Here is a 25,539-nt window from a genome sequence, read left to right on the forward strand (position 1 = left end):
AAATAAAATAAAATAACACAATAATATGAACAAATATCTGTTTTCAGTTTCCTGTAGGACTATCCTAATTTCTCTCCTTACCTTTTCAGGAAAAGTTCTTCAGGAATAGTGATGACAGGCAGGTTAATTTTCTGAATGTTCAGTTCCTGCAGTCCACTTAGTTTGTCTTGCAGAGTCTGGGCATAGGGGACATCTTTTGATGCCTTTTGCAGCCAGGTGTTGGTTGCCTGCAATAAGGAGACGATTTTTGAAAAGTAAATAACAAGTTGTAGGACTTCCCACTAAGTTATCTGAAAGCCATCGTAACTCCTCACATACTGAGCTCTAGGCATTTGATACAATGACTGGCTCGATCAAATTTGGAAATGTACATCTTATTCAATCTGATGAGTGCTTTTACAAGTAAGTCCCATTTTGACTTCCATGGGAGAGACAAGAATTCACTAGGGCTATGTGGTCAAGCTGTAATATCTACTGCACGTTGAAACATACCACAATAAATTGTGACACGATATGTCGCAGTGTCATATCTGTGTGAGCCACCTTCCGATCCAGCAGTTCATTGGCATGCTTCTCTAAAGTTTTTGGGTAGTCTGAAAAGTCAACTGGGAAGCCAGAAGATATTTTTTTCACAGCAGCACTGGCACCTGAATTCCACTCTAGCTCAACTTTCTCAGAATCTGAAAACCATGAATTTAATAGAAAATGGTAAAATTAGTAATAATTTTACTCTATTTAGGGATATAGTACAAACTAATGTAACAAGTTGTTTAAATTTAGAGGTTGTATGTGTGGATCATGTTTTTGTCCCTACCATATCTGAGAAGAACTCTTTCTGAAATTGAGTTTCCATGAGTTGTTGTAGCTGAGCTTATCTGAAGATATCCCTTGGCTGGTGAGAAATTAAACAACGTTTCAGTTCTAAGATCAATTTGCAGGCGAGGAATAGAAATGGTGCCTCTTAACATTGTCTCTTCAATTCCAGAATATCTGTGAAAGCAAAAAAGTAAATATGAGTATAAAACATTTAACTCAATTTTTGCACTTATGTTTCAGGAGCAATTTCAGCATTTAAATCTATGGTAAAGGATTGAACAAAACTTTTAACCTCTGTTCCAATTCAATGAATATTTTCAGGTTTTGCTAGTTACTTTGAGAAATCCATAGTAAATTATTATAATGCTACTGTGCAGAAACACACAATCATAATTCCCTATTAACTGCATAATAGTGGATGGATGGAAATATGTACCTGTCTTGGTAAAGCTGTACCTGAACCAAATTCTGAAATCTTTATTGAAGCTGAATTCTCTACTAAAGGATGTAGACTGTGGCCATGAATCATATAGAAACAAAACACTTGACAAAATATATTATGCCACTGGGCTTCATTTTCCTTTATTCACATTTATTTTAAATCTCTGTAACTTTGTTGACTTGAGCAAACTTCTAATATTATGTTAGTGCAAATGAAAGGGAATTGAGGTCCTTGACATCTGTCCAAAGCTCCCACTGATATCAGAGGCAATTCTGCATGAACAGCAAAGACAAAGACTCCCTGGGGCACCATCAAGATCACAGAATTCCATGGAAGACTGAGGTTTATTAAAGAATGTGATCAGCTCATTTCACTATGGGCTTGTGAGGCAGACAATTTTAGAAACCCTGGCAGGCTGAACATTTTTGTTAGCTCCCCTGTAGATGTTCCCGGAAATATTCTCATCGTGAAGCGTGGGAATTTTTACAGGAAGCTCTCAGTTATTTTTGGTTTTGCTGCTTATTGAGTGCCATTAGATTTCTTCATGGGGAGATGTAATAACTTTTTTTAGAGCCAACCATATCCAGGGAAAGATAATACCTCTCTGAACAAACCTTGCCTTGTTTATATCCTTGGATTGTTACACCTGTAATAACACTAGGACAATGTCCTCCTTGTAATCATGTGTGTGCAAACATGGAAGAATTAGCTCAAGGAACTTATAATACAAATTATATATATATACACAGAGTAAGAAAGATCAGCTGGTGTATTAAGACGTAGTTATTTCATGTATATGTGATGGACTACAAATAAAATAGTTCAACAGTTTTTAGAAAGGGTTTGAATCACAGGTTTATATGTCTCTTTATATAAGCAATTACTCCAAAATAAGATAAAATTTCCCAAACATTTCTACCTTCAATAAAATCCTCAGCTATCTTATTCAAAGGTATCTGTAAAAGTCAAAGTGGTTTTCTGAGTTACCTTATCTGGCCAGTAAGAGTAACTTCAGATATCTTCTTGTTGTTAAAGTCTAAGACAAAGGTATATGCTTTCTTCCCATAAGTGGATTCATCAGTAATTCTGAAGCTTGTACCAAAGTCAACATCAATATCTGGAATGTGGACATCACTGGTCAAAATGTTTTTGTCTCTGTTGTATCTGAAGGTCAATGCGGCCTCATGCTGCTTTACACCTGGAAAATACAATGTACTTTGGTTACTCACAATTTGTTTGGACTTTTCTTATATAGAGACTAACAAAGGATCAACTTGAAATTATATCACCCTGAAGTTCTAATGCAATCTTTGGTGAGTTTGAATCACAGACTGGGTCATTTTTTTGGATCCCACCATGGGCTGATCCACTAATCTCATCACTACTTTTGTTATGTAAACTTGTCATCCCATAGATTTGAAAAATTTGCTGTTTATGCAGTTCTTCTCAATTTGCACGCTTTACTTCCATATTTCATCAGAAATGGTATTTTTCTCTTGCTTATATAGAATGCATTAACTTATCCTCTTCCTTGCTTTCATTCATCAGCATCACACTTTTATTTAAATCCTGGGGAAGCATTTTTAGGAAAAAATAATCAGCCTCTGATCATGAAAATCTTGCACTGGGATTGCGTATATAAAGTGAAATGCAAGTTAAAGTGTTACACACACACACAGAATCACATCGAAAGATCATCCAGTCCAACTATGCCAGAGCAGGATCACCCAGACCAGGTCATACAGGAACGTGTCCAGGCGGGTTTTGAATGTCTCCAGAGAAAGAGACTCCACAACCTTTCTGGGCAGCCTGGTCCAGTGCTCTGTAACCCTTATAGTAAAAAAGTTTTTCCTCATGTTCAGGTTGAACCTCCTATGCTCCAGCTTGCACCCATTGCCTCTTGTCCTGTCATTGGCTATCACTGAGAAAAGCCTGGCTCCTTCCTCCTGACACTCGCCCTTTACATATTAATAAACACTAATGAGGTGACCCCTCAGAGTCCTCTTTTCCAAGCTAAAGAGACCCAGCTCCCTCAGCTTTTCCTTATAATTGTTGGCTTGTTTAGGTGTGAAAATGGTATTCTGTTTTTTACTGTAAAGAATTCTACTATGATTTACTAATACAAATATTTTTCCCATTAAGTGACACAGTTCAAAATTGAGATAAACCATTTGATTTTTCAGGCTCTTACCTTCTGCCTGGACAGCAAACTTTAAGGTGTCTATTAGGTCAATTCCTTCTCTCTGCAGGTCATAGTTTGAACTTACAGAGTATTCCTTCACTTCACCTGTGGACACTATTTCAACTTCAAATCTAAAGAAGGAGTAAACAAATGTCTTGTAAATAACTATTTTGTCTGTCCCCACAAACAGGAGAAGTCACACAGCTCTCAATAGCTTTCTTTCTGAGCTGCTCCTGCTAGTCTATTTTTAAAGATTTAAGCTTTATGCAAAAGTGTAGTGTAGATACTAAGCCCTAAGAGGAAGATTAGTTAACACAAAATAAATATAGTTAAAGCTGATATGACTTACCTGGATTCTCCAGTCAAGGGATAATATGGAGCTGCTTCTGTGGCACTGGCATTAGAGTACAATAATTTGGTGCAGAAATTTAGACCAGGAATAAAAGGCTTGCAGGAAGTCCAGGTTTCTCGGTTCTCAATTATAGATGGAATCTCTTCAGTTTTGGCTGGAGATACCAAATGCAGCGTATTGCTAGAACAGAAAAGTGAGACATTTATTCCCAGGACAGGTGTTCAGACACTGTCCTGTTAAGTAGGTTACTTTCTGAATATAAATAATTTATTACATTAGGGTCTTAACGAAATAACCTTCGGAGGTTAAATGATCAAGTGGTTTATTATTGTAAGTATTATAATTGATAATTATAATTCTGTGTATTGAGCCATTTATCCTCTATAAAATTAATGTAAGTAGTTGATTTAAATTAAATCTAAAAATAGGCATTGCTATTATAAAAAAATTATGTGAAAGAAAACAAAATAACAGAAATTGTGAGAATCTTGTTGAAAACTTCAGAAAGTAGTGAAAAATTAAAGCCTCAACTCGCAGTCGCCACTTATCTGGGCTATTTGCTTATCTGACAAAAGAAGCTGTCCCAGTTTTACAATGTCTGGAATTTTTCTGAACTGAAAGTGTCTCCATGCCTGCCCTAGCCTCTCAATTCCATCACAATAAAAACCAAAGAGAGAAGGGAAGAACATAGCCTTGCAAGTTCTCATTCAGTTCTCATTACCTGATACTGAGAAGCTTTGTTGGAGTCTTTGGAACAGGAATGCTGAATTTCAGCCGTCCAGCTTTCATATTAACACGTGCTTCAATTCCAGATTCATGGAATATATTAGAATTCATCTCCACGCCACTTCTAGCAAATTCAGGCATGTTTATGCCCAGGTGTGTTACAAACTCAATTGCTACTGAAGGTTTAGCAATGAGTTCTGCCTGCATCTATTTAACAAAAACAAAATGGTGTATTTATTTGCCCAATATTCTTCTTAGTGGTTTTAGAAAACAAATGTAATATTTTGATAACCTAAAGGTAGGTTTTGCATAATTGATTTTGCTATAAAAAAAATCAGATCCCAAGTCACATAAGTGGTAACCGCGACATAACAAACACAGCAAGCTGATAACACCAATAAACCTTGCCTACTTTGATGTAAGAATACGCATGCTTCAGAAAGATTTTGTACATGAAATTACTTGCATGTATTTTTAAATATGAAGCAAAGAGCCAGTTTTTCCATTGTAAAAAAAAAAGTAATTTTCAAGAACAATGACTAAACTATTTGACAAAAAATAAATGGATCCAAGATTGGAATTTCTCTAAACAGAAAACAGCTTATTTTCAAGCTTTGGTTTGGCCATTACAGAAAGAAAGGACAGAATGCAAAATTCTGGAAAAGATTTTAAAGGTAACTAAAAGGTAACCAGTATTAAATTTGAGGACAGATCTTTTTATTTCTCCTTAAATTGTGTGTATGGTTGAAAATTAAAAGTTTAGGTGAACTGAGAAATTTACATAAAATATTAACTAAATGAGATCAAAATAGCTACTAAAACTGGAAAAAAGAATGGAAATTTTTTTTTTTTAAGTTTTAATCAGATAATTAATTTTGTGTCACTAGCTCTTTAATCTTTACAATTTTAAAATGTTTCCTTTCAGATCAAAACAAGTTTCCCTTAACTCAATTTTAAATATTTCTTTTAACTGAAAATAAAAATTTCCACTTTGAATTGGCCACATCAAAATTTTTATTAACTGTTTGGTTTGAAGAGCAAATTCTAGCTCTAGTTTTTATACCACTCTCATTTGAGAGCAGGGAGAGAGAAATAAACAGGGATTAAAAGGATTACTTTTGAAAGGGTGATTAAAACCACTTTTAATTAATACATTTTATTATGTCTCATAATTTATTATATGTATTGCTTCTTAATTTAATGTAAATGCTATCCACAAATTAACTGGAAACCTCTAATAAGTTGTTTTTTCATTTCAAGAGTACTTTGCAGTCTTTAAAATTCTTCTCGTGTTTTAGTTTTATCCCTAAATGAGATTGTAGATTGCTGGGAGGAGACAAAATAAAGACAGCTGTAGAGACTTACACTTTTTTGGTGGAGCTTCACAGCTACTTTGGCCCCAGGTGTCACTACTCCAGACAAGGCAAACTTCAGTTGCAAACCTGCTCCCGTTGGGAGCTCAAACTCATTGTCCATGAACATGTAGTGAACAAACAAATCCCTGTCAACACCTTTTGAGATGGCTTGTGCAATCTGTGAATCAACAAGGAAATGAACATAACAAATCTGCACTTTGAAATATGTACATTTTGTACTTTAAAAATTGATCATGGGATGAACGTAGCTCTATAATAATAAGATTTCATATGGAGTACAGAAGCTAATTTCTGCAGATTCCTTGCTTCAAAAAAAGTACTAAAGACTGTTTATTGAGATCTCAGTTTGAAATGAATATTAGATTTTATTTCCTACCTTGATACACACAGATCATCTACCTTAACATACACATACAAAGGTGAAGTTGTTTAGGTAACATGTAACATTCTGGCTTCCCCAAAGTCAATGGCAAACCATTTATTTACTTCAATGGAATAAGGCTTTTACCAAATATTCTTGAACTGTACTACATCGCCTTTTCTTTCTAACATGATGAATTATTGCTTAATATTAATATACATTTTCACAATTAGAAATTTATTAGTATAACATAATGGCCCACAATAAGATTTTGAGTACTGTTCCAATAGATATCTCAATCATACAATAAGATTTGAATACTTCTTTTTCCTTCCCCTCACCCATTTTCCAGGAGGACTCAATTTGGTTATTCAGGAATCTTCGTGGGTTTCGCAGAGAACTTCAGACTAGATCTGAATATTTTATTTTAAATAATTTTATTTTCATGCTGATATCAAATATCCATTATTTACATCATAGATAAACTTAACCTAAATGTCAAAAAAATATTGTAGAAAACCCCAAATTAATAACATACATTTGTGCATCAGAAACGTACCATTTCAGGAATAGTCTGAAGAGTTTTAATGGTCTTTATAATCATGCTTCCCACCAGTTTGAAATCATTGAGTTTCATGTACCCAAGTTCTTCTCCCAGGATTTTCAGATATGCTCTTCCTTCAGGAACTTCCTTGTTGCTCCATTCTTTTATCAATTTTTCAAGGTTAAGCATTATTCCTTTCATGACATCCTGAAAATACAGTCAGAAAGTAGTAAAACAGGTTTATGAAAAATCTGTAAGATCATATATGTAAAACAGTTACTTAGTGATTTGCATATGCACTTCTTACAGATCTGTCTCCAGACAAAGGTTCTTCCCACACACAATTATGGAAAAAACATCGTTAAATAGTATTAAGGATTTCTATTTTAGCTTACCAGAGAGAAAGTCTTATGTACAGTAAAGAGGGAAATGGTGTAATTATTGTGTAAAGACAGGAATGATGTGCTGCACTGAGAATATTTTCAAGTTGTACCTGATCCTGCTTGCCATCCTGGGGGTAACCAAAATAGTCAAACAGCACCTTGGAAACCTGCTTTGGTGCTTTGCCATCAACCCAGTACAAGGCCTTGCTTGCGGTGTCTGGGAAAAATCCCTTTTCTCCAAAAAGAGCTTCCAGAGTTGGTTCAAATCCCCTTCCATCCAAGCCAAGCTGAAATGAACAGGACAAGGCAATAAATGAGACTGTTCCCCCAATTCTTTGGACCTTTACAACAAACAGACTCTCTGGGGAACAAACAATACATTTAAAGTGTATCCTACAAGTCTACGAATCCCAAGGGAAGATACTGAACATTAGGTCTTACAATTAATTTTATCTCTGTGGTGAGGTCTAACAAAAAACCTACACAGAGGCTGTATCTGACTTAAAATCTACTATGAGTACTTCAGTGTGCCAGTAATGATTCATTAGCATGAAGTCAATTTGTTACAGATGGGTTCATTTTACCCTAGCTGAGGCCTTTAATAACTCCAATAGGGTCGTCCATCCAGTCAGTGGCAAGTGACATCAATCACGTAACGGACGTCTTGCTCTAAAGCCCGTTGAGATCAAATGAAAGTCCCCTTGTAAGCATAGTGATCTTTAGATTTCTCCCAAAGCTTGTAAAAACAATACATTATTCAGAGAAAGTTGCTATAAGTAAACAGAGAAGAGAAAAAAACAGCTGCATACTAGGAAAAGATTTTGATAATTGTTGTACCTCAAAGAGATCGCTTGGGCCAAATCCATACACACTCAGGGTGGTTTTCAGCATAGTCTCTTTAGGAACATAGCTGTTTGGTTCAAATACCACATTTCCCTCTACTTTGGCAGAGACAGGATCAACTCCAGGTATGGAAACTCTTTTTGAAATTTGATAATTTTGTGAAAATTTTCTGAAATCTTTGGCTGTTGGAAGCTCGTCTCCTTTCAGAGCTTCTTCAACTCTGCTTTTTAGACTAGGAAAGAGGATAGCAATGTAAATGCAATTAGTATTAATTAAAAAGCATATATAATCTTAGTTGAGGGATTTCTTGAGTCACTTGCAGACATTGATACAACTCAGGTGGTTGTAAATAGCTAGCTCTTTGCAGTAAAAATAAGACTTAAATGAAAGACTGTAAGCTGGCACTGCTCTGACAAAACCATAGATTTACTCAACTGATATGCTTGCTCAAACAATGAAAACAAACAAACAAGAAACCCAATCAAAAAAAAAGCACTGCTAAATATTCAATTATGGTCAGAACTTTGTTCTTCCCGAGACCAGTATATAACTAAATTTTACTTACTCTTCAATGCCTACTTCTTCAGAGTCCAGGATGTTGGCAATATGTGAGGCAACAAAGCTTTTCACTTGCTCATTCTTCTCCTTTGTGAGGACTCTCAAAACCTTTGCGAGATCACTTGAGGAAGGATTTTTCATCAGCATGAGATAGGCTGCTAGGCGTTTGTCTGTAGGTGCATCCCCTTCTTGGAAAGCTTTCAGAAGTGCTGAACAGTCCTATATAAATAGAGAAAGGTTTGCACTGATAAGCTGGCTAGTAAATTATATTGTTAAACTCTTCTGGGAATATATAGGGTGAAAAAATTTCCAGGATGTAATTTTCAGGACCATGTAATAATTTCTGTGCCTTATTTCTATAACCAACCGAAAATGTTTAACTGAAGCTATTTTAATAAAGTTTCTTTTGATAGAAAATGTCATAGAAATTATGGTTTTATTAAAACTAAGTTTCTTATCCTATATCTGAAAGTTTACATTTTTGTTTAGAATACTGAGTTTTGATTGTTGGAAAGCAGAAGTGCTCTGGTCTGTGGACAAATTCTCAAATTGGGTAAAAATGATCATTCACTTTAGGAAAAGAAGGTGTTCAAAATCTTCTGCTGTGGGAAAATTTTAAAAAGTTTGAAAATAAATTATAATTTAAAAAAATATATTTTTTTTATTAAACTGAACCTGAAGATGTGAACTTCAGGTGTTTCCACGCTCCCAGACTCGTTAAGCCTTGTCTGGAAATGCGAACATGTCTCTTAGAGTAGAAACATCTTGATATTGAAACTGTTTCAATATACTAAGCTGAAGTGCTCTGTATAGTGACACCCATTCTGTAGGAGGTGTTTCAGTATCTCTGTAATGTAAACATAAATCTAACTAGTACTATTAAGAACAACGACAACAAAATGCCAGTATAAAATAGGGCCCTGATTTTTTCTTAGTTAAATCCATCTAAATCTGGAGTAATTCCTTAGGTAAAACCACTTTAAAAAAGATGCTCTAACAGGAACAGATCCAAACTTCTCAATTAAACTCAGACTATCTATACAAAGCAAATGCATCCCAAAGGAGCAACACCCACTAAGTCAGAAGTCTGCAGAACTTCTCAGATATGTGGATGGAAATTAAATAAACTAAAGAAGTTCTAAAAAATGCTGGAGACAGCTAAAACACAGATAGGAAAACTGTGAAATAATAGGAATTTTTTCTCATATTCAATGACTTCTGTGGACAGTCAAGGTGGACTGAAGACAGTTTATGCTGGTTCTTGTGACTCAGTTTACCTCTTCAGTAACAGTCATTTTCCTGAATGCCTGGATGGCTGCTTTCTGAACTGAAAGTGATGCAGCTTCACTTCTGATACATGTCTTAAGAAAAGATTTCAGGTTGGGTTTAGCTTTCTCCATTACTGCACCCATGTTTCCAATAGCCTGTCAGTGATGAAAACACAGAAAGATGATAACCAATTTTCCCCACCAAGAGAAGCAGAATAATGAATTCACCACTCATTAAAATAATAGCCTGCATAAGAAAAGAAGGGAATAAAAATACCCGAAGTGTGAGGTATGTGAGTTCATCTTCTCCAGAACAATCAGTGCCAAGCAGTGATACCATGAAGTCTGCAACATCTGTTATTTCTTCTGTCACAATCTTCTTCTCATTGTAGAATCTAAGGAAATAGAGAAACACATTAGAAACTAAAGGAGAAAATGGATAATGTCTATTTATTTTTTATTCTCAAAGAGCAAATCCATGAGAATAACAAAAAAATCCTCAAAAGGCGACTAACCTTAGGGTTTACTCTAAGCATTGTAATGTTTTCTTGAAGTTATTTTGTACAATTGCATGCTATCATTACTTACTTAGTAACAGAATGACTCAAGCCATAAAAAGAAGCTCTACTTGGCTGATACTGGGCCATGGAAAGGATTTCCCGTATTCTTTCCGGAGTTGGAGAAGGCAATAGTGCCAGCGTATATGTGACCAGGTCTACCACAAGTGGATTCACATTTCCAGTTCTCAGTATTTGAAGGACTGCACCATAGCACTCTGGAGTCCCACACTGAATCAGGGCCTGAACTGTGATGGAACTGAAAGGAAAAAATATTACTTTGATTAATTAATTCCCTGTTTGCAGTTATCACTGCATGTTGCACGTCTGAAATAAACACTTGTCAGGTTTATTGAGGTTTTTTAATGTAAATGATGTATGCTTATGTGTGACTGGAAGCAAATCACACAATTGTTTATCAAAAAGACGCTTCTTGTTTTACAAGTTATGATGATAACATGATTTGCTATGAACAACAATAAAGTATTAACAATACTATAATTACACAGACATATCTTTTTTTTCTCCAGAACAGACTTTATCACAACTTTAAGTATTATAATATAATATATTGAATTAGGCTGAGGCTCCAGTCCCTTTGCAGACTGAGGACATAAAGTATATGTAAACTACTCGAGTCCAGCTAAGGCAGTAGAGTAAGGGTGGGGAGTGGAGGGCAGGGTCAGACCAAAGAATTGTGCCCTTCCATGTCTCCAAAAATCTCACTTTCAAAACTGTGTTCTTTGCTGTAAGTCAGACTTTGAGTTTGGAATTACAGTCATTGTCCTTGAGCAAAACTACATGAAAGATATTTGGGTATACTAACATATCCATAGGATTGTGTCTGGCATACACACTTGGGATGGTGACAGAGAAAAAACCTGTACTTGGCTATGTTATACACTAATTTATAGTTCAGCTTCTCCAATAAGCTTGGAAGCTTTGATGGGGAATGATCAATACAATCTTAGTTCTTCATAAAAGGCTAGAACTTTCAGATCTGTTTGAATTCTCATACTTTTCTCGTATATTTGATGTTCAAGTTGCAATTAACAACTAAACATTTCTGATAGAAAAATGTGAAATCCACAGGTTTTACTCCCTCTTCCTTATTTCTCTCTCTAAATAATTCTGATACTTATCTTTCTGAAAGACACTCTTAACATCTAATTAACCTCTTATTTAAAACCATTTGCATCAAGTCATAAACTTTAGAATGGATTTGCCGTGGCATTGACACGGGGTGTACTTGCACAATGAGCTGTTGTAACATACCTTGAAGTTTCCATCATCTTTGGTACAAGAGAGCCAAGAGTGCTGTTGTGTAAATTTCTAAGTCCAGAAACAAATCTGTAAAAGAGTTTTGCTCTCTGCTGGTTCTGCTGGGAGGCTGTAAGTTTCTGCAGTTCCTGAAGGGTTTTCAGAACAGTATCCCCCTGCCTGGGAAATTTGGCATCTGTACTTTCTAATGCAAGTCCTTTCTCTTCCAGTTCATCTAGCAGTTAAAATAAATTGCATTCTTTATGTTATTATCAAGGAGCTATGTTAATTTTTACCTTCTCTCATACATTCAATATAAACTCTGTAGATTGTTTTATGTGAAAATTTTTGAACATCTGAAGAGTTTCTAAAAAGAATGGAATGGGATTTAAATGTAATTCTCCCCAAAAATTAATAATAATACCTATTTGCATAGATTCTTTATATTTTTATGAAGATGATTCCTTACCACCTTTTGTATTAGCATAGTTTGCTTTTTCAACTTTTAATGAATATATCTTAGGAGACATAAGTTATGACTAGGAATAACAACTGCATCTCAAAGAAGTGTTTCAGAACCAAATGTATAGCAATTGTGGACTTTTTACATTTGGCAGCTGAAGCTAAAAGTTGCATAAGAAATTATGGTTAGCTAAAAAGGGATCATTAAGCACATTTCCAATAAGATTAAAATTACTTTCCAAGTAAATTATAATTTTTAATTACGAAGACTAATTTAAAAAATAAAATGGAAAGACAAAGATTATTTAAAATTACAAAGCATTTTTAAAGTTTTATACTCCAATGTTTTTCCTGACTAAATTGATGACATTTCATTAAAAAATATGAGTTGTTTTGGTCCCTTCAACTGCATCGTTAATTAATTTACTGTTAAAAAAAATTATATCCTTATATTTCACCTGTATTTATATTTTGTACTTGTATTATTGAGAATTACAGCTATACCTGTTTCAAAATTTCTGTTATTGATCTTCGGGGTATCTTCAAGCTTCAGTGTCTGGTTGACCTCTGTCATCACACCATAGCGATTTCTGGCAAACAAAATTTAGCACTTTAGTTGAGTTTAAGGACCTTTGAGGGGTCTTCCCATACCTTCTACATAAGTATTTAGGGATTAAGTCAGGGCAGAATGTGATACATTACCATTCAAAAGGAATATTTATGAAGAAAGGGTATTGATAAATAGTGAGCAACCTACTTGTAAGAGGAAGGCAGAAACAGATGTTTTTCACTGCAGACAGCATCTCTTACATGCCTTTTCTTTGCATCAATATTGTAATGACAGAACTGAGTGCTTCTTAGAAGGGTAGATAATGGGATGTTCTGTAAAATAAATAGTTTGGCAGAAATTTTACTGAATAGAATAAGAAACATAGTTTTAAAGGCTGCCATGGTTTTCCTGTAATATTAACAGTTACTGCATATAGAAATAAAGGTGCATAACTGGAATCATTCTCATACAAAGACAAAATTGTGCCAGCATCAATCTCTAGCTTTAAGTCTCTTCACAGGCAAAAATCCCACTGAAATTTTCCCTCAGGCCTTACTGAGGTGTCTGGCTTAGCAGTTACTTCACGACTGATCCCCTGCTGCCTACAACAAAGGACTCCTTCATAGAAACTGGTTTGTAATTTTTAGAGTAGTTCAGGCCCTTTATAACAGCTGATGCTCTTTTTAATTTCACTCTTATTATACACATTTTAAAGATTTCTACAGCAAGCTGTAAAACAGGCAGAAATTATAAAATGTGGGGGTTTTTAGCATGATGTGAAATCCTTTTTTTTTTTTTTGAGGGAAAACACTCAGAAGTACAGATGCCATGATACCAGGAAGAAATTTGCCAATATTCATGCAAGCAACTGCACTTGATCATTATGGATTCACAGGCAGCCTGAACAGCATGTCAAACTATTCACCTTGGGGCATTTAGAATGCACTTCTCCTGCACATCACATATACATCAGGGTTTTTGTGCTGTTTTACATGAAGTGGCAATGTAGAAAATTTTGATCTACGAAGTTAAAAGTTTGGACATTATCTGATAGGTTATCATGCAATCAACAGTACCAACTCCAATCTATGAAAAACTCTTCTTTAAAAAATAATGAGAAGAACATGAAAGAAGGTAATTGCACTCTTTCTTTGCATCTGTTTTTCTCTATTGACTGCCAACAATCTGATGTAACACAAGGGTGCAGAAAAACTATTTAAGCTTTTAGAAGATAAATACAAAATTTACTTGTAGTAGTTGTTTATAATTTTAAGTGATGTAGTGAAAAATGTTATAACATAGAATTTTTAATGTATACTTACTAGTCCTTTTACAATGGCAATAGGGCTGACATAATCTCTGATGGGACTGAAGTTGTCACAGGCTTTCAGATCCCTGTTAATCGAAATATCCTCTGCAACATTTCCTTTTCTAGATTTGAATTCAACTTCACTGTCACACTTCCCATATACAGTATCCTGGAAAGAAGAAAAAAGTCAGTGTCTTAGTTCATGCTGTCAGACATTTTCTGATCTAGCTAAAAGACACCCTTTCTCATCTGAATTTCCAAATATTTTGAAAATTATTTTCAAGAGTAACACTACTGGGTGAGGGTACTTCCATTTGTTAAGAAAATAAGGTGAATGCTTTTCAAAATACCTACCATGGAAATTGTTTTTTCATTTTCTACTGTTTCTGTTGGCACAAGTAGAGCTGAGATGATCCCTCTCTTGAGATTCAGTACATTCAGAGGTTCATCCTTCTCTGGATACAGCTTGACTTTTGCTCCATCCTGAATGCTGAATTTGAGCTCATGTCTGCCAAAAAAAATCCCCAACATGAGTATAAAATCATGTTAAAGTCACCCAGTGAAGAATATGTTACCAATAAATGGCTGGGCTACAGCTAAAGCAACATGTTTATCTTGGTCCACCATTATTTACTATTCACTGTTGTTACTATTACGGAGTATTACTACTAAAGCAGTGAAGTCCTGACCATGAACATTCCGATATCACCAGACTACATCATCTAAGGAGAAGCAAATACCAAGACCAATGGCTGGAAGTTGGAATTGCACAAATTTAGAGAGGAGAAAATTTTTAGAATGAGGTAATTATTAACTACTGCAAAAGGCTACAAAATGGTGGGAAGGATTCTCTAACTGTGGCAGTCTTTAAATAAAAACTTAATTGTGCTGTCTTAAGCTGTCTTGAGATCTATGGTTTGTAAAACAAGATGGAGTGGATACAGAGGCATTGAAACAAGCATGAAGGTGCATGACTAAACCATGTACTGACAGGCACTGAAGACTAGTTGGGTGGAGGGAGTAGTATCAATAAGTTACGAAAGCAGATAAATAAGGAAAAGATAAGTTGCACAGGTCACTGAAGATCATGATAGGAAACCTGGACTTCAGTCTTAAATGCCCTTCTATAGCACAGTCTTTGTACCATATCAGCAAAGGAAAATTATCTTAAAATGACTGCAGACAGCCATTTGAGAATTTGCTTACAAGAAGGAACATTCCACTTGCAATAATCTTTAAGAAGACTACCCACTAGTTTCCTGATGTAAATGATATAAATGACAGATATTCCAGGTGAAAATTCTGGATGGAAAAAAACCCTTCTCTACTAGCAAATGAGAACCACGCCAAGTTAGCTCTAAATCTTATCAGGGAGAATTTTGCTTAGGAACCAGCTTACAAATCTACCATGTTATCATGAAATATTTTCTATTCCTGGAAAAAAACATAGTCAGGGTGGACTGTAACATTACAGACTGTTCATTGTTAAGGTTATAAGTGTTGATGAACTGGTTGTTGATAATTGATATTGCTTACTTGGACATGGCATTTGCAAAGTCCTCTGAGTTCTTTGACTTTTTCAGCATGGCCCTTCCCTCTGTGTCAACACCAAATGTCTCCCTCAGGGAGCAATGCATTGTCCTCAGGATGAAGTGGCATGATTGTGGTACCTCCAGTTCAACCTGAAAACACAAATACTATGTATTTATCTTTTTTTCATTGTCACATTTCCAGAATCATCCAGTTTTGAGAATATGGTCTTCCTTGGGTTTGGTAAAGTGTCAGAATCACTCTGCCTGCAGCTGTTGAAAAAGATTCCAAACTACTCTAAATAGGTTAAGGTAACTTGAGGGAGAAGATACAAAAGCAGGTAATTGCCTGGCTAATGGCATGGAGTGTAGTATATACACAGTAAACAAGCAACTTAGGTTCTGAAAATTTATAGTACCAGAAAAACTGTATGAAAACTTGAGTCAGTGTTTAGATTCAGTCAGAACAGTGTGTGCTAAATAAAAAATAATTTCCTCAGTTACTCCATTTCAGAAAAAAAATTCATAATGGGAACATTTTGGGCAAGATGGAGAGACACTAGGCAGTTTAATGGCCCATGGCACCTTTTGCTTCTAGAGCTCTGATCATGACTTGACTGTTACCCTCAATAGGCTATCAAGTGGTCTTCATGGCATCAATGAGCTGTTTCTGTTCAACTCTAGAACTGTTTGATGGACACTGATAGACTCAGCCTGGGAGTCAAGGAAAACTGAAGTATCAGGTCTTCCCCCTCTCTCATGTAAAAGTACAACCAGATCAGGATTGAAATGCACTAGTGCAGTGGTATGAAGGACTTCTGCCATCCTCAGTGCCTTCTGTCTAGGACAGGGAGGACTTAGTCTTCAGGACTCTCAACATGTGCCTTTCAAAAGACTGACTTTTTTTTGGAAAAACACTGAAGGATGCCCCTCAGCTGCCAGCTTCCATGTTAACCAGTATACATTCCCAATGGGTTGTACTTACTCTTCTTTCCCTCCCTTGCAAGTGATCTTAGAACCACTTCGAGAATCTGCCGTTCCCGTGATGCCATTTGACGTTTCTGCTTCATATGAGTAAACATATTTTCTGAGGTGTTTAAATCTGATTGCATCTTCTGCAATTAGAAAAAAACAAAAGTATTTGTATTATTTGAGTAGAATATGCATATGTAGATCCTTACAATACACACTTAACTAAAGTGTAACTAAAATTAATGTCACATATAAAGGAAGCATGAGAATCCTCCCACCATTTCCTTTTATATTTGCTATGGAAGAGCTTTCAGACAAAGCAGTAATGCCTTCGCATCAGCTGAATACTTTCTGAAGCATAAATTATAGCTCAGAGAAAACTTGGGGCAGGGGCGTGGTGGGGGGAAGACGATGACATTGTAAGTTTTTATGTCCATTGTTCTGTCTGATGAGATCTGATAATATGACCCTATCTGGCCTTCACATCATGCCCCATTAAAGTTAACGATAAAAACATGAGAAAATTTAAAGATGTTGAACTGTTTTAAAAATGATCCTATTGCTTCTAAATAAAAGCAATCAAACGTTAGTTTTTGAATTGGTAATAAAATGATTCATTTCAGCTTAGATTTTTCCATCTGACATGAGACTGAAAGCAAACAAACACAGAAAGAGACAGAACACCAAAACTAGCATTCCTCAGTAGCTTTTTCACAGAGCATTTTTCTGCCCCAGACACTCCTGACACATGATCTCCTTTAATTCACTTATTAGATCAGCAAATTTTACTAGAGTATGTTTTTTTTAATGGAGGTAAACTTTAGTTATAAGAAGAGCATCCAGAAAAAGGCAAAAGCATTAAGTTACATCTAAGAAAAAGGCAGGAGAGAGTATTTGAAGACATGTATCTCTTTTTTATCAAAGCAAGCCCCAAAATGTATTGGGCTTCCTCAAAGGACTCAATTTCACCTGTGTTAAATCTGTCCTTGTTGTTATCAGAGGCAATTCAACTGTAATTTTAAATCCTACAGGCAGGAATAAAGGTGGTAATAGAGACATAAAGAAAAAAGATTTTGGTTAAGTGCCAAATACAGGGATATAAGATCTTCTTTTGGGGTGTATCAGGAAGGGGGTGGTTAGTAGGTCGAGAGAGGTTCTCCTCCCCCTCTACTCTGCCCTGGTGAGACTGCATCTGGAATATTGTGTCCAGTTCTGAGCCCCTCAGTTCAAGAAGGACAGGGAACTGCTGGAGAGAGTCCAGCGTAGGGCTACAAAGATGATCAAGGGAGTGGAGCATCTCCCTTATGAGGAGCGGCTGAGGGGGCTGGGTCTCTTTAGTTTGCAGAAGAGGAGACTGAGGGGAGACCCCATTAATGTTTATAAATATATAAAGGGTGAGTGTCACGAGGATGGAGCCAGGCTCTTCTCGGTGACAAACAATGATAGGACGAGGGGTAACAGACACAAGCTGGAACACAGGAGGTTAAATCTGAGAAGAAACTTCTTCTCAGTGAGGGTGACAGAGCACTGGAACAGGCTGCCCAGAGAGGTTGTGGAGTCTCCTTCTCTGGAGACATTCAAAACCTGCCTGGACGCCTTCCTGTGTAACCTCATCTAGGTGTTCCTGCTCCGGCAGGGGGATTGGACTAGATGATCTTTTGAGGTCCCTTCCAATCCCTAACGTTCTGTGATTCTGTGATTCTTTTGATGTATGAAATGCATAATACAGGCCAAATGGTGTCCTCAATTGCAACTTACTTCCATTATAACTGCAGGCATAGTTTTAAACTAAACTGGGCATTTTAAGTGACTGTGTTAGAGTAGTTTAGGACTATCTGAACCAGAAGTACTGTCCTCTTTGTTTAGACTGAGCATTTATGGGATTGTGATGCTGTTGTGATGCTGAGTGAAAAGCAATTTCCTAAATTGCTCCTCTGTGGTTATTTGGGACTGCCAGAACATATTAGATTTCTGATCTACTTTTATAGAGAAAAAATGTTTAAGTCACCTTGGTGTAAACCCACATGTCTACCATCAGATCTGCATTATTTTGCTTGGCTATACCTGCAATGAATGTAACTTACCCTTCCTTTTTAATATTTGTTTTGTCAGAGGCTGACGGTAATGTTATCTTGTCATTTAAGTCACAGAATTGCATACTTAGAGTGAATAGAATATTATTATAAATCACATATTTCCTCCTTGTACTATCACTTTTTAAAGCTTTACATACTTGAATAGTGTTTTAACTTAATTACTTTCATGTAATTGCCAAACAGAAATAACATAATTAATACTAGCTATCCTACAGCAATTAGCATCTTACAAACATTTGAAAACTAAATTAAGTTATCTAATTAACCTTAAAATTAACTCCTATAAAAAATACAACATTATCCCTGTCACTTTTGGCTATCCTGGACCATAATGCTGCTTAACTGTGTGTTCTCAGAAATTTTCGCAACACCAGCATCTACTATGCTAAAGCCAAAAGGTTAATTATTGCTTCATTTCCTGCTTTTAAACAGAAATAAATAGTAAAGGAGCAGGGAAATGATAAGATTACAAATGCAAATAACAAATAATTTATTATATCAAAAATACACAAGAAATTGGCAATGAAGCCCAGAAGTCGTCGAGTTGGTTCAGGCAGCTGAAATAAACCAAATTGCCTGGAGATGGTGCTAAAGCAACAAGGGAAAAATACCCTGAAGTTCCAAAGGGACAAAGAACAAAACAACTCAGCTGGTACTTTGACCCTATGGTGGAACATTATGTATCTAACCAAGCAGTCAGGGCCAGTCAGAGTTCATTACAAAGATAGGGCATGAAGTCAGCATTTCCTGAGTCTTGACTTGTTTAAAGAAATCGCTGTCCTTGCTGACAGAGTTGATAAATTATTCTACAGGTATTTAGCTAGATATCCAGCTGCAATTCTGTGGGTTTAGCAGCCACTCTGAAGGGCAAATGAGAAGTGAGATTCAGCCCGTGGTAAAGTGTGGTATAGATAACCTCATTGCTAAAGCTTCATATCTGATAAACAAGGATTTCTAGATTAAGGAATTTACACCTAGCAGTTAAGAAATCAACAATACAACAGAAAGTAACTTCTCAAAGGGAGGTTTTTAAAAGTTTATAAACACAATCTCAGCTTCTCTGATCTTAGGAAACTTCTGAAGTTCTTTGAACCAAGCCTTATTGATAATTAAATACCCAAAATAAACGGCAAGAGACCAGACTATTGCAATCACTTTTGTTTCAGTTATTTCAGGGTAAGAGATATATGGAATAGGAAAAGTCAAGCTTTGAGATGTATTCAGTTAATATAGCAACATAAGATAACAAAAGAAGATGCAAGAAACCAGTTACTTGAACATCCTTGATTTCCACTTTCAGGCGTTTCTTCCTCTGTAAAGAATAAAAACAAGAATTAAAAGATGGAAAAGCAGTCTATAGCTATAAAACAAGGGCTATGGAAATTTAAATGGAAATACTAACTTTTCATTGTAAGACCTTTTTAATTCATACCAACTTTTTATGTAGTTTGGCACACTGATGTAAATGACAAAACTACTATTAACATTGACAGTATAGAGTCAAATCTAAAGAGTTACAATAGTTGCCTTGATATTGTGAACTAAGACCACAGAATAGGATCTTTCAGTCACTGAATAAAATAATTTTGATTTAAACTGAGAAGGATCAGCTTCTAGGTTAACAATTTTTTCTAAAAGCCCTATGTTATGTGAAACAGAAAGTTTATAAATGATAGGCACAAAACATAGAGGTAGACAGATGAAATATACTATATAACATGGTTTATTTTAAAATTTGTCTATTTGAGCACACAAAAATACTGCATAATGGATGTATGGCTATGTTTTGCTTTTTGTATATTTAAAAAAGGACAACTCCAATAATTAATACTAAAATTCTCTGCTATTAAATCTCTTCTGAATATTGAGAGTTCATTCTTTGGAGCAAAAGAGCACTGATTGGAAGCCTATTCAATTTAAGAAGAACCACTTGTTCCAACCTGTCTCAGGTATGTCCTTTATGACTTTATTTAAAATAAAATAAAACAAACTATAACCTAGAAACTTTGCTGCATTCATATGATGCTAAGTCATTCTTTGGGATATCACACATGAATGCCACCACTTTTTACAATATTCTTGGCACGCTTTCCAAGTTTTCATTCTGGGAATTCTAAGGTTGAGCACTCTATAGAAATAGAGTGTAACATTAGTTACAGTAATAGCACTAGCAACAGTAATACTATTACTAGTACTATTACAACAGTAACGGCAATAACATTATTAATAAACATTAGAAACAACTGCATCCTTTAAAATTGTATAACATTGGTCAACAACAGACTGTTAGTTCAGCAAAGGCATATATATGATTAATTTGATCTTCATATAAAACCAGGCCTGCATAATTGGCCCCAAACTCACTTTCCTCCCTAAGGTTCCTGAAGTATTAAGTAACGCTACAGTGTCCTGTTCTAAAAAGCCACTTCTTGGGAAGCAAGGATACCTCACAATCCACAGCACCATATTGATCTAGGTTGTCTTTTCCGATCTTAGGAAAAATAACTACTGGCCTACTTCTTTTACTACAATTACTGATGACTATGGTACTTTAACAGAAAATCATATTTCAAATGTCAGTATTGCCTGCCAAATACATTTTTCTTTATTGCTCTGTGTCTTCACATTTGCCGCAAAATAGGTTAGCAACAGCTGGGTAAGTCTCTATGGTATCTCCAAGCTATGTTAAATCTGATCAAGACACCATGCAACATTTGTGACTTTTGCTACGTTGGGATCCTCCTGTGATTGCACAGTTCTACAAAGGGAAGAGACTACATCTTTGCCACACTTACTTACTGTCTCTGATTCTATTAGCCATTGTCCTGTTGAATTCTGCATTATTGTTTTTTCAATGGGTTCATAATTAAAGCAGCAAAAAGCACTAATATAAAAGGCAGTACTTACGTGTGAGAACGCCACTGCTGAGCAGCAGCAAGAGCAGCAAGAGCTGCACAGGGCCCATGGTGAGCCCCAGACCCTCTTGCTGCTCTCTTTTCCTCTGTTTTTCCTTCCCTTCCCTCTTCACCTCTTCCCTACCGCCTCAGAGGGAGAATGAGCCTTCTGACTTGGACCTCCATTTATATAGTCTGTAGCAAGCAGCTGAGGCAAACGGTTTAGAAAGTTCAGAGCAAATTGCCAAAGGTCCAAAGGTGAGAGTCCCAGATCCTCACTGCACTCCAGACAATGCTCTGCTTTGGTTGCTGGGAGTCCCTGAAGGGAGAAGACTGAGTGTATACTGGAGATAAGACACATTTCCAGTTCATCCTTCTTTTTCTTTAACAGAGTTTTAAAAGCAAAATCCCTCAGCTGCAGACTCTAACAATGTATTCAAATAAATTTCCCACATCTACTTAGGAATGATAACAATGCATAAATTATAGCGGGAAGAAATGATCACTGCAGCATGCTTTCAGTATCGGTGTTTAGGGGTATGAGTACTTGGAAAATGAGAGCACTATGCAATTTTGACATCTTCCTTTTAAAGGCATGAGAATGAAAGTTTAAGATTTTTTCCTTTGTTGTACCAAAATTTGTCATATACCTTTCTAAAAATTACTTTACATTTACTTGCAATACTCTGATAAATCAGATTATATTCATGTTGAAAGTAAGCTCTGTATAATTCTTTTGTTTCCCTATTTTTAGATTCAATTTCTTTTGTTTGCTAATAATAGCAAAAAAATGAAAATAAGATGATAAAACTTATGTGAATGAAGAAGATAAACCTAATTAAAATAGAAACAAAACTCCCTTTTTAATGAATATGTATATTGGTAAAGAAGAGTGGGTTTATGTAATGAGAAATTCTAGTAGTTTGAATTCTTTCTCCACTCATATCTGTCAAAGCTAATTGCAGTAAAAAAAATACTATGGAAATAGTTAAGAACATTTTGTTCAGTATATTTAATTTTCATATATCTGATCAAATTGAAATGTTTTGACATTCCAAAATCAAAACATTTTGTCTTTGCTTGTTGAATCAAAAATCAAATTTTGGCTTAGCTAAGCAGTAATTTCTTTTCCCTTGAAATGTTACCATGTTAGCATGCATCACAGCAGTTATCTTTAAAGTCTTTGATTTCTTCATACACATACACTTTTTCTCTTGGACTTCATAGCCAGGTTACATTTCTCAGGATCCACCATGATCATGTAATTCCTAATATCAGTTCAAAGAAATGGTAAGCATCGATGTACTGTGGGTGCACTTTTCAGTAAGGGAGACATCTTCCTTTTAATTAGGATTTTGTGTGATGACATTACAAGACCATGCTATTTTGGGGAGATTTCTTGCAGAAATTTTTTCTGGATTCATCAGTATTGAAGGTATAATGCAGAAAGCTTTTCTTAGATTTTTCCAAATCGGTTTCTGTCCTTTGCTTATACCAATGACAGACACAATAAAACAACCCATAGGAGATTATTATTTTTTACTTCCAAGGAGCAACATAGGTTTTTATTTATTTTTGTGTCCACAGCTTCCTCAACATGTGTTTTGATATGGAACAAGGATTTTACTTTGCAGTATGATTCTAACAAAGAGGTCATACAAAAATATCTTATTTTTGCCTGTAACTTTTTGATGCCTTTCTGCATTCAAGAAGTTTTGGTTGTTATTTTAAAAGCTATTTATTTGTTCATTTAGCACTGAAGATAAATAGAGCTCTGCAGTGCCCAGCATTTGTTACCTATTTCCCTATTTTGCCTGTGTCTTCTCACTGCCTTAAGGTGGTTATTTGGGCTGATGCTAAGGCTGATTTACTGTATTCGCATGACACTGCACGGACATAAACAGATTACAGACGTTATGATTCAGCCCATAAGCATGCAGGTAACATGGGTGTATCACTCTACTGTGACAGCTTTATACTGCTGCATTGCCTAGTAAAAGGACAACAGGTTTTCTACAATGGGTACCACAAAATGCCACACATTATTATCCATTCAATCATCAAGGAAACCCTGTGCTTTCAGCTCCTTAGAAGAAGTCAATACTCACATGGGACTAGACAACATTAAGTTATTATTTCAGCTATTTCTGTGAAATTGTGGGCTTTGACCTCAGAATACAGCTTATCTTGCAGACCAATCTGTTTTAAATAGTATTATCTCATTGCATTCTTTGTGTTTCTCAATTACTTTTGGCTAACTCTCACTCTCCTCTGAATGCACCTTTTGGAAGTGACATGACGACTTTGGAGATGGAAACATTCTGAAGCCCAGTGACTGTATCGCAGGTCTTACATCTTTGCATCTTTTGCACTATATGTGACAAAGGCAGGCAGAGGGTATTTGTGTAGATTTGAAAAGAGAATGGATAATAGAAACACCAGATTTTACTACCTGATGTTCTACACTGGAAGTAGCTCCAATCTTTGGCATATGCTATATATCTCTAATCTGCACAGATTTGGTCCTGATCTAAAAACCAAACACATAAATGGAAGTACTCCAACTGTCTTTGGATCAAGCCACCTGAGGTGAGTGCTGTGTTCCATGTTTATTTTTCCTTAAGATATTTTTTTCCTTTAGCTCACATTACTTGGAAATAGGGACAGTTTGGGCCGTGGTGCTCACCATGGTAAGGTAATGTTGTTGAAGCACTAGGTACTGACAGACACCATGAAGTTTGTTCACCATTCCCTTCAAAAACTTATATACCAATATTAAAAATTAATTTAAGAAAAAAATTAAATTATATATAGAAAGGAACCATTTCTGGGCATTTCACATCTTTTTTCTTAGGATAATCTAATAGGGGAAAAATTTCCTAAAGGAGATAAAAATGTCATCAGCATCTGGTAAGTAACCATTACTGAAATGAGGTTTCACGGCTATTGAGGAAAATGCAGGGCATTTATTAATGCTGATGAAATAAGCTAGCTGGAACGGTCATACATTTCATGAATTATGCCAGTTACGTCTTCTTTCTTTCCTAAAAATCTTGCCATTTTTTTAGGATGTTCTGCATGTCCATATGTTGGTACTACCTAAAAATGAAAACCAGAACATTCACAGATTCTCTGTAGAACACAGAACCATTTCCATTGGAACTACAGCACTGGCTTGAAAGGTAGGTGACCAAGTGTCCTGTTTTGCCATCATAAGAGAGGGTTTGATACTACATGTAAGGATTCTATGTATAAGGCTACATGTAATTCTGGCTGGCAGAAGTCTTCCTGATGAACCTGGACTACTATGCAGCCACGATCTGAAGTTCGCAGAGGCAGAAAATTAAACAAGTAAATAATGAAACAACTCCTGTGCATGTTGGCACATATATCTGGGAATATGAAGTTCTAGCTTCAGCTATGTATGTATTGCACAATGCAAGCAATACATGTAGCTGGGACCAGGGCTCAGGACTGAGTGCATGTATTTCTTACTTGCAAACTGCTTAAACTCTCACTTGTAAGCCATGGCACATCATACACATGAGTATATCACTTATAATGAAAGTGGATTTTATGATCACAGTCACCTATAGAATCTAGAAAAGATAAGGAAACAGCACAGTAACTACTGCCAGCACATAGCTGAGAGTCGGTAGGGAAAAGCATTTTTAATACCTCCTGTTCCATAACACATACTATGGTGTCCTGTATTTATGCTGCACATGGCACATTTGATGGCCTCCACAGTACTCTAGAGGTACATTCACTGCTCCCTTTCTTTTCAGTATAAATGTGTACAGTTTGGTAACATTTTTTCTGTTGTATTTAGGTATCGTCATACGAATACCATCAAACAGAAAACCCACCTAACACTCAAACTTTAACTGAGCCTCTTAAACTGATAGGATTTGGGCCTCAAATTTGTTTCTTAGCCATACTATGCATTAATACATTCTTTTTCATAAAGTCTCAGTTGTAGGAGCTCTCTTGGCATTTAGAGTCTAGAAAGAACAATTTATTTTATCAAATTTTGTTTTCAGATTTCACTTCACTACA

General features: G+C 35.8%; 1 protein-coding gene across 1 annotated transcript; it reads right to left on the reverse strand.

Annotated features, from left to right (window-relative positions):
* Positions 1 to 81: 81 nt before the first annotated feature.
* LOC104547262 (apolipoprotein B-100-like) lies at positions 82 to 21,551 on the reverse strand (the record flags this gene model as incomplete). Its single annotated transcript, XM_010192875.1, has 23 exons — positions 21,494 to 21,551; positions 19,860 to 19,898; positions 16,504 to 16,633; positions 14,344 to 14,497; positions 14,003 to 14,158; positions 12,888 to 13,012; positions 12,635 to 12,720; positions 11,684 to 11,903; positions 10,440 to 10,667; positions 10,129 to 10,246; positions 9,861 to 10,007; positions 8,591 to 8,802; positions 8,020 to 8,257; positions 7,293 to 7,469; positions 6,815 to 7,006; positions 5,884 to 6,051; positions 4,514 to 4,725; positions 3,790 to 3,972; positions 3,450 to 3,571; positions 2,246 to 2,456; positions 815 to 990; positions 493 to 680; positions 82 to 227 (listed from the first exon to the last, which is right to left on the reverse strand). Coding segments are annotated over exons 1-23 (3,686 nt in total), but the record flags the coding sequence as incomplete, so codon positions are not given.
* Positions 21,552 to 25,539: the final 3,988 nt, after the last annotated feature.

This window comes from Mesitornis unicolor, unplaced genomic scaffold (genome assembly GCF_000695765.1).
Source record: "Mesitornis unicolor isolate BGI_N332 unplaced genomic scaffold, ASM69576v1 scaffold15999, whole genome shotgun sequence".
Taxonomy (NCBI): Eukaryota; Metazoa; Chordata; class Aves; order Mesitornithiformes; family Mesitornithidae; genus Mesitornis; species Mesitornis unicolor.